The 10,201-nt window shown below is 39.5% G+C and overlaps 1 protein-coding gene across 11 annotated transcripts in view; it reads left to right on the forward strand.

The window, feature by feature from the left end:
- The window catches only part of STAU2 (staufen double-stranded RNA binding protein 2), a 168,701-nt gene extending 161,008 nt beyond the window's left edge, over positions 1 to 7,693 (forward strand). For all 11 annotated transcript variants that reach the window (XM_064507384.1, XM_064507385.1, XM_064507386.1 and 8 more), the window contains 2 exons: positions 5,644 to 5,732; positions 6,590 to 7,693. In XM_064507384.1, coding sequence (XP_064363454.1) covers positions 5,644 to 5,732; positions 6,590 to 6,683 — 183 coding nt within the window. In that variant the 3' untranslated portion in view covers positions 6,684 to 7,693. The remainder of the gene's footprint in view (positions 1 to 5,643; positions 5,733 to 6,589) is intronic.
- Positions 7,694 to 10,201: the final 2,508 nt, after the last annotated feature.

The following is a 10,201-nucleotide window of genomic DNA, read 5'->3' on the forward strand; positions in this document are numbered from 1 at the left end:
CTAAAAGAATGATCTAATGTTACTAGACTGCCATTACAAGATGCTTAATCCCCAGAGTGGGAAGCAGGAAGAATATTCACAAGTTTCAATGCTATTTACTAATTGCTAATTGACTTGAGGAAAGCTAAAAAAATGACTGGAAACATCCATCCCCATCCTGATACACACACATACTGACAATGGAAATGGCAGCCAAGACAAACAACTAGCAGTGCGGTGCATCCTGTTGGCATCGTATTTTTGGCACTGCTGTAGCTACATAGAAAACAAGGGATAGAAGAAATGTGTAAGGACATCTGTTCTGTAACCTATGGGGCTTCACTCACAAAACAGTTGTAAAATCTTCTGGGGGAGAGAAATATTTCTCCATATCTGTGCAGATGCTCTATTGTAAGAAAAATATCAATGGAAGGAAGTGTTGAGCCTTTAAAAGAGGAAATTGTTCACCAGATTCACTGTCAAATGTTCCATTCTTTTCTTTCCTTTTCATTTAACCTAAGCTATCTGCCATTCACAAGTTATATTTAAGCCAAGTGGTGTAAATCTGTTGGGACCAATACAATTGAATCATGGATTAAATTAGCCTAGTGTCTCCTTGTAACTCTTCTTCACTGCACTTCTCCACTACTTGGGCTCTGTATCATTCTGCTGACTATTCAGGTCACAGCCTCTTAGCTACCAGCTTCCTTCCTAAATCTAGGATCTTCAGATATGTTTAGGGGCATGAAGGGTTGAGGAGAAGCAGTAAGTACATCTATTAAGGTCCAAAGTACTGTTTACTTATGAGTTTCTCTCAGCTTTGCTGTTCCTTCCAAACATAAGCAAGCTATGGGAGAACGAGGAGAAAGAAAAGCAGGAGCTTTTAAGAAAATAAGATAAGATAATAAGGTAAGCCCCCCTCTACCTTTCATCTATGGCCCTTCAGTCATGTGGAGTTAAGCAACATTTTAAAAAGGCAAGAAACTGTCCCAAAACTCAAATGTTATTGTAAAAAGTCAGGAAGTAAGTCATTAGGCTTCCCTCACAGACATCTTATGGGGAGAGAGACATGTTTCCATGCAAAGGAAATCATATCAGACATAAACCTTAAATATATTAGGAAACTGGAAAATAAAGAGGGGCTGTAAGGTGTAGGAGGTTGGGAGGAGCTGTGGAAGGAAAGTTTACTTCTGGAAGCTGAGAGCAGTTGGGGAGTCTTGGATGGAAGAGAATTTAGGAGCAGAAAAAAGTATGGGCCTGGGTTTGTGGGAATTTGTAGAGTAGTAGAGATGAGTTCCTCTGCTGTTAAGTAAGTTGGAGCTTTGGAGTGGATATTAAGGAGTGGAAGACCAGGGATTCTGGAGTGGCTTGGGAAGGATATGGGACTGAGGCCAAAGATGCTAGCAACTGGGGACTTTGCTGTGAGAAGCCTGAGCTTTTGAAAGGACTTTAAGCTTCCAGAGCAGCAAAGGTGAGAAGCCAGGCAATGAGGGATGCTATAAAAGGTGGCTCTTCAATAGTGCCCACACAAACAACCTTACACCTCTAATTGGTAGATGGGGGATACAGGCACAGGACTGCTTTCCTGCTACTCCCCCCTTCTGACACTTGGTTTCAGAAGTATGATAGTTCTGAGCTCTTATATTTTCTATCATGCTTGCGTTTGGGAAGGGTATAGTTTGAAGAGGGTGAAATGGAGAACTGAGGGGAGTGAGACTGCGCTGTGTAACAAGCATTAGGATTTGAAAGTTGTGATGGCATTAAACAGTGCTTATCATTACACACCTTATTATTACACACCTTCATTTTATATATTTCCTCTTCATGTTCCATGTTTGCATCCTTGACATCAATATAGTAATGATTCACACTTACAGGCAAGAGAGTTCATTTTTATATTGCAGTACTTCTTCCACTGCTATTAGAAGAGCTGTTGTGAGCTGTTTCTTTTGAAATACTGGCTAATATTCCTCCAGGAAGTTCTGAGGCAGTTTTCCTGGAAAGCAAGCTTGGGAGCTGCTCCGCAATTTATGTGGTGTGCCTTGCAATAGCCAGTTTTATGAGTAAACCAGTAGTAAGTAACAAATGTACTCATATTCAAAGGAATTCTATAAAGGAATTAAGAAGTTTGGGTTGGTTCAATTCCTCTGTTGATGGTCTGGGGATTTTAGTGACAGTTGATCAAGATCAGACTGTTCTGCACATCATATGATCAACCTGTGATCTAATCTTGACTGAAGCATTACCTGGCACTTCTTATTACTTACTGTGATCAGGACCTCATTGTGCTAGCCACTGTACAGACAAATAACTTGAACAAATAGTTCTTCCACAAAAAGTTTACAATTCACACATCAGATCAGGAGGCTAGGAGTGGATACAGAAAAAGCAAACAAGGGTTTAAGGAATAGACGAAGTAGCAAAAAACCTGTGTAGTAGTAGCAGATATCTCAGCTTCCTTTTCTCCTCACAGTGCTACCTGGTAGTAGTTTTTAGACTGCCTTGCATAAAAAGAAATAAGTGAGATGATGATCATTTTACTAACGTTCAGTAGGAAAAACAGACAAGAGAAGAAGGGAGAATATAAACAGACAATGCCTGTGTTGTTGTCAGAGACAAAGCTGAAAGTTAAGAGAAAATTAGTGGGATCTGTCTTTAAATATAATGAACAAGATCCAGAACACCTACTTTAGGCAGTCAACCTAAGGTTTAAGTTGCTTAAAACTTTGGTGCCTCACTTCAGGAGGATGTGAGTGTCTTAAGTGGTCTGAAAATAAATCATCCAGTAATAAAGGACATGGGACTGCTGCTGCTCATACCTACCCCTGCTTGGCTCTCCACCTCCATCCCTTGTGCCCATTAAACCTGCCTAAAAATATGCATATATATACTCATATATTTTTTAATTTGACAGGGTATTTTTTAAGCTAAATCAGTTATCTGACCCGTTTCCCGGCTTGATCTGACAAACAGTTGTGTTGGCTCAGTTAAGGGAGCAGGATGTTATGGGGCAGACATGGGAACAAACAGCATGAGAGCAGTAAGAGTGAAATTAGACTGGAAACAACATATTTTGAAACCGTAGCCTATGAGTCTAGTCTTTATATAAGGGCAGTAGCTAGGGGCCTCCAAGAGGTGATCAAGAAAGCCTGTGCTCTGAGCTGGGGGGAGCTTACAGAGAGGGAAGGAGGCAGGGAACAGCAGCACCAACCAGCTCGACTCGCCCTGTCTTGGCTCAGAACTAGACATTAGATACTTCCATATGCTCAGGATCCAGCACCTGGTGCCTTATTGAGCAGGATCACCCATTTTAAAGTGGTGGAGACTGTACACACCTGCTGTATGTTTCTAACTAGATTTAATCCTGTCAGTTGATGTTGAACCACTCTGTAGCCAAGCACAGGACCAGGTGAAAGCCAGCAAGATAGCTTGGCTCTCTATCTTAAAGATTATAACTTTTTTTTTTTTTTTTTGAGAAGGGGTTCTTGCATGCCAGTCCCTACGCCTTGAATTGTTTGATTCTGATTTTTGCTCCTCCATGACTGACTGAAGTAAAACAGAAAAGCAGACCTGTGCAAGGGAGCCCAGGAGCCCAGATCTCTCTCCTTCCTCACTTGCTGAGGAGCAGGTTTTATATTGTGATGAGAAGGAGCCCAAGTAGAGGAACAGAAGAGAGAAATTAGGATGAAGAAAGGTGTGGCATTACTAGAACAAGCAGATGACTTGAAAGGAGAGTGGATGAAAAACCTCGTTGCCACTAGGAGAAATTTGAACAAACCTAGTCATTTTTGCTGTGCAGATGAGATCCAGAATGGAAAGGCAGATGGCGATCAGAGCTTGTAGGAGTTGAGAATACACATCTGAAATTACAAGGGACACTATGAGGTGGTAGAAAAAGAGCTGTCTTGTAAGAAAATGTAAATATATCAAAATGTCAAGAAAAACAGGAAAAAAGAGGAAAGAGATTGGGGAACCCAGTAGGTGATAGAAATGGTAGATCCTAGAAGTGGAGTTGTTACTGAGTGAAGCTGAGGCTCAGCACTTTTGGGATAAACTTTATATGGAAAAAAAGAATCAAGAAAGATGTGGACAGCAGGAATTTTGAGATGAAGGGAAAAATTATGTCAGTGGATGGCAAGAAGGAGCAAGTAGAGAGCAGTGTAGCTATCAGATACAGATACAGGAGGCCCAGAAGACATGGCAAAGGGAAAGGGGACAGGTAAGTAGCAGTGATAGTCTGAGGTTTAGCAAGACATTTTAAGAAATGTTTAGCTTTATATTTGTTTGCTAGGGCAAGACCTCATGGACTAGAAAGATTCCACCTTTGTCGATTATGGATGGGAGTGCCTCCTGAAGCTTTAGAAACTAGTCATTGTTATAGACAAATCTGGGATACATGGCCTTTTAGTCTAGGGCAGCCTGGCAATTCTTGTGCTGTTATTCATCTTGCCAAAATACACATTGTCTAATAATATTTAAATTGTATAAACATACCTTTCAAGAAAAGGAGCTGTTGAGAGAATCCAGACAAAGCATTACTATGAAAGCAAATCTAGTACTTCACTACAATGGCAGCTCCTGTTATGGATAGTGTCCCTGTTGCCCAAGATGAATGGGAAATGGAGATAGAAATACAGATTCTTTCTGTCTTGTCGAGTTAAAAGAACAACTTCCACATTTCTAAATGGTGCTTGTTGGCCTGACTATGAAAAGCAATGCTGTAAGACCTGCAGTCAGTTCCAGTATATATGATGTTACCTTCTTTGATAATGTCAGTGAAAAGTTACCTTTTTTGCTGTGATTAGTCCTGAGTGCAACTTAGGTGAGAGTGATTAAATAGAAAAATCAGTTTTTCCATTTTGCTTTTCATTTCACCTCTAAGACAGAGGTCTTACTGTTTTACTGTGCTGGGTGTGTTTTTGAAGGGAAGCACATGATATCTGAGAGTTTCATAACCTTTGCTAAATTAATTATGAAAAATCATTTGTTTGTTGCCAAAGCAGTTAGGGGAGAGAAGAACCATTTGCTTCACAGAACTAAAGCAGGACTTGTGAAGGGGAAAGGGAAGCTGGTCAATAAAGAATGCAATTATGCAGAAAAATCTAAGCTGTAAAATCGATCATTCTTCTGTTGTTGATGCTCTATAATCATCCTGTATTGGCTAACCCCTTTTAGCACTCTTGAATGAGCTATGTATAAGATATCAGTCTATTGACTTGTTTGAAATCTAGACTTGGCACGTTGGTACTGTCCTGCTGACCCTTTTCCAGCTACTCACAACTTTTGTGATCATCCAGAAGACAAGAATCCTTCCAAAGGAGCTCCAGGAAGCCTAGGCTCTAGGAAAGCACATGAGGAGGCTAGAGAGACTTCATAGGCCAGAGAAGCAAGATTCCTAAAAGTATATCTCGTTCTTCACCTTGGTAATGCAGCTTTCATTAACACGAATGGAAGTCACCCACATGCCTGGGAAGATGAAGATATCTTCAAACCTGTGAACAAACACAGCTGTTTATCATGGCACTGTCATGCAGCTTCTTTATTAGCTCTGTAGTCTACATGGCCTCAAAATACAGTAAATGATTTAAAAGTAAAACACCTTCCTTCATTTGGTGTTAATATTGTTATGTTAGTGAGGGTTTTGACAGCTCATTTTTTCTTTAGGCAGCATTAAGTGCCTTGAAACAGTTTTCAGAACAAGGACTGGATCCAGTGGAAGGGGCTATGAAAGTTGAAAATGGATCACTTGAAAAGTAAGTACCTTTTAAATCCTCTGCATTTTAATGTCCAGGTGGCATAGTAGATAAGAAATGTTAATTAAGAGCTTAGTTGCCCTTTTAAACCTGTGCAAAAAAATTTCCTTTGGAATTTACATAAAATTTTTTCACAATTTGAGAGCATAAACAGGATTTCAGGTTTAACTTTACTGGTAATATTTAGTAATGAACTACCAGGCAGTCAGTCCTTCTATGGAAATCCTAAAGGAAAGGATTCTCTTTTTATTTTATGGATTCTGTGTAAGTAGCATAACATGATTTTTGTCAAATGTGTTACAGCACATGGTATCGCCTGTAAATAGGATAGCTATCTGGCAGTAAGTCCTAATGTATGCAAGATTAATTTTACCCTAGAGAATTTAAAAGTAAGATAAAATTTCTGTCAGATCTTAAAAACCCATATCTGGAATATTAGTTTTAAGTAGCAGACAATAGATCCAGGTTTCACACTGGATTTTCAATTATTTAAAAGAGCAGGATTGTCTGTAGAACCCAGTATAGAATTTTTTTTCCAGTTGTTAGTCTGCTTAAGTAAAAAGGTAGCCTTCTCTTACTAAATAAATTAGGAAGTAATACAATAAGAGAAAAAAGACTGTAAGTGGCATTTGGAATTTTCGATAGATATATTGTGTTTTTTATAAACTAATTTAATCAGAAACATTTTTCCTTATGATCTCATCAGCATAGTATTTGAACATAAATATTGTTATTTCGCTTTAAAATGTTACCTTCCATAGTGACCTTTGAATCTTATGTGCCATCTGCTAATAAACATGTCTTAAAGATGTGCAACCCTGGACCTTACCACTCTTGTTAATGTATTAATCTTTCAGACAAGTCAAGCATCTGGGAGAGAAAGCAGACAATAAACAGACTAACTCAGGCACCATTGCTCAGGACTGCAAGGATTCAAAGGCTGTCGTCTAGGAGCTTCCCAGCACCCACGACTGCCACTGCATCCTTATAAACCTGTCAACACGCAATAGGGTGTATGTGTACAAGGAAATGAATGACTAATACCATTATTTGAGTCTTATGTGAAGACAACACTATTCTAACACAAGAGATAGTATACATGGTACTGTTTATTCAACTGTGGAAAAAATTAGAATTCAACATTTCCCTTAGAGCTTGAGATCAGAGCATAACTCAATTGCCCAGAGGCAGAAGAAATCTGATCATGTTACTGGAGGTTAAAATAACAACTAATTAACAAAAAGTGTTAGATAAAAAGGGAAATTTTAAAATTGATTAATATTGAGGAAAACAAGTCAGCATTGGTTCAGTTATACAATTTTTTCGTAGTGTAGTTTAAGTTCAGCTTACTGTTTTTTAAATAATGCTTGAATATTTTAAAAATAACCAATGACAGTGCTGTGAGAATTGTAGTTGTTGTCTTCATATATAGTCATACAGCTTATCTTTTTATGCAGACTTTATGCATTCTTCATTCTATATGAATATGTATGACTTTAAGATGCACTACGCAGAGTTGTATGCAAACAGAAGTTTAAATCATGACAAGTATTTGCTTAACATGAACAGATGTTAGTTATGATCAGTCTCAATATACTCCAGGAAAAGCAGATATGGTATTTGATTTTCCTTGCTATAATCAAAGAGGCGTCTTGCCTCCAAGCAACATTTTCCCCTTCAATTCTGCTCTCTGTTGTGTGAATCACATCTACACCCCATTCTGTGTGTTGTATCAACCCACCGTTTGCATCAACTGAGTGTTTTTAATCTCTGCATTCTGACCAAGAGCAAAAGATAGGATTGCAATGTTATCTAGCCAAGGAAGGAAAACTGTTGATGTAAAGATCGTTCTGTTGTAAAGGGAGTAGCAGCAGAGATAAGACCTGCGGCTGCGCTCTGTACCAGCATATTTCATTCAAGTGTGTGGCCAAATGCAGTAAAACCACATCAGTTCATGTGTACGATGACAGTGTCGTCTCTTTCTTTATCATTCACAGGTAGACAACTTAGAGAATGAACTGGAAAAAACAATTACAAACTAGCGAATGACTGGCTGAAGTGCCAAACCCAAGGTTCAGCATACCTTCCTCTATGCCTCCACCTTCTACAAACTTATTATGTAAAAGCAGTCATACTGACATTGAAGTTATTTATTTGTCTGAAATATGACTATTTTTTTAAAGCCTTATGCAATAACCAGCAACCACCAGCTGCACAGCAGTCATGACAACATTGCACAAGATTTTAGAAGCATATAAACCAGAGATCACAACTCAGGTGACTCACTCAGGAGAACAGACAAAGAGCAATGTAAGGAAATGGTGCAAGGTACAGTGGAATTAATTCACCTCTATGAAGGACTTTCAGGGTAACATCTATCATGCTTTTACAGGGTGAGTGGTTGCTAAAAATTCTAAGTTCTTTTTCTCAGGGATATGATTCACTCTCCTCCCAACAGATTAAGAGCCTTTGTGCTCAGAGTTTGCAGTTTATCTAGGGTCTGATTCTGTGGCGTGTAAAACTGTCTGGAACAAGCTGAGCCTTTAATTCCTGCAGAACTGGGAGATTGCCAGAGGCATCTGGCACCTGGCAGACTCAAGTTCTTAAGGTAGCAGCATACAAAAATACTTATATCTTCCACAGTGTCTTTCTCAGGGATACACTACCTGTCTAATTGGCTACCAAAGCAGAAATTCTACTGCTCCTTCACCTTAGCTGCCAGCTGAGGTAGTTCAGAAGCAGGCTCAGTCTACGCTCAAGCAGTACCTTCTAGCACAGCGTACAAAAGGCATTATTGTTCTCTCCCATGGAGAACAGGAACAAAAGGAAAAGACAAACCTATTCATTGACAACTCTGATCATTTGCATCTGTCTCAAGGACAAGAAGCTGAGGTTGCTGGGAGTGGTGTGACAAGGAGACTGAGAGTATGGTCTCCTAGGAATTAACAGTACCTCTGTAGTGTGTTCCCAGTCCAGTCACTACAGAGAAACCCTTTGGCAAACCTACTTTGTACTTGTTTGCCCAGAAACTCAAAGTATAGCTTGATACTTTCCCATCCACTGATCTGGGAACCAACCAGAGCAGACTAAAGCTTCCCATGCTCAGTAAGTGCATGAATGACAAAACCTTAGTCTTTTCAAGCCCAGGTGTCAGCGGTAGCTGCATAGTGTTGTTCAGGCACCTCTGACCCCCACCAAAATGGTGACATTTCCTAGGCACAGCCACAGAAATGCATCCAGTAATCTTCAGATTAGTTGCTTTGTTGTGTTCATGGCAGATGGCCGCTCCGTTGAGCACTGGGCTTGCTATAGTGCACATGACAGAACAGCAAAGTGGTATTTACCTCGCTCCAAATGAACAAATTGCAATCAAACACATGCAACTGGTTATGTAGGCCCAAGTTGGCTCATTCAGCCCCTCCTTTCTGGACAACAGTACAGAAAGGTCAACTCTCTGTAATTGTCAACATCTCAGGTCCTCTTGTTGGTCAGAGAGATACTTTATTCTCACTCTGACAAAAGCAAGTCAAGTAACTGGGAGAGCTTGTTCATTTTTTTCAAAACTATAGAAACATGGAGTAGATTTATTTTGGGGTCATATATCAGCAGGATTACTAACTGTTTTCCAAATGCAGGATTGCCTAGTATTTGCAGTAATCACAAGTCAGAAAATTCTGTTCAGTCTCAGGTAAAGTGCACACAGATGGCAGTTTTAAAGCACCTCCCAAATTGCAGATTAAAAGCCTCACCAAAGAGGTTCCAGTGAAGTCTAAGAGCTTTTTCTGGCATAAATCTGAAGAAAGAGTTCCTGCTGTCTACAGGTATGGATGGGAACACAGAGACCTTAATATGGAGTGCATCAAGATACCACACCTGAACTCCATTATGCCATTTTAGTGTTATTTTAACACACTGCAAGGCTTGTGTCTCAGATTTCCATCTGTCTACCTGCATAGCACATACAAGAAGTTTCCGAAAGAAAATTCTGCAGTATTCTCACACACATATACAGCAATGAACTTTAGGTGTCATTTGGCATTATCACTAGCAACTTCCCAAGCACCTGAGGAGAATTCTTGTGCCAGAGGTGTTGCAGCAGGCAGTGGACATGTCTCTAATCTTCAATCTTGTTGATTCACAGCTGTTCCTGTTAGTTCCTGGGCTGACAGCATCTGGAAGCTTCTGGGGAAAGCTTTAGTCCAATGATGTAAACATTTTTTTTTTCCTTCAGCAGCCCCAACTGCTTCCCGTAATCAGATAAAAGTTGGTAAATAGGGGCAAATAGAACAAATCACTCTTTATGTTTAGTTGTGCTTAATAATTAGCTAATGGTGTACAGTGAATATTGGAAAAGAAGCAGTGTGATTTGAATGTGATTATTAGTCCTAAAATGGTTGAGTTTGATTCTCTAACAGCAGTTAATCATTTTTATTTATATTTTTAGATTGTACCATCTTTGAAGTAGAGAC

Source organism: Dromaius novaehollandiae, chromosome 2, assembly GCF_036370855.1.
Source record: "Dromaius novaehollandiae isolate bDroNov1 chromosome 2, bDroNov1.hap1, whole genome shotgun sequence".
Lineage (NCBI taxonomy): Eukaryota > Metazoa > Chordata > Aves > Casuariiformes > Dromaiidae > Dromaius > Dromaius novaehollandiae.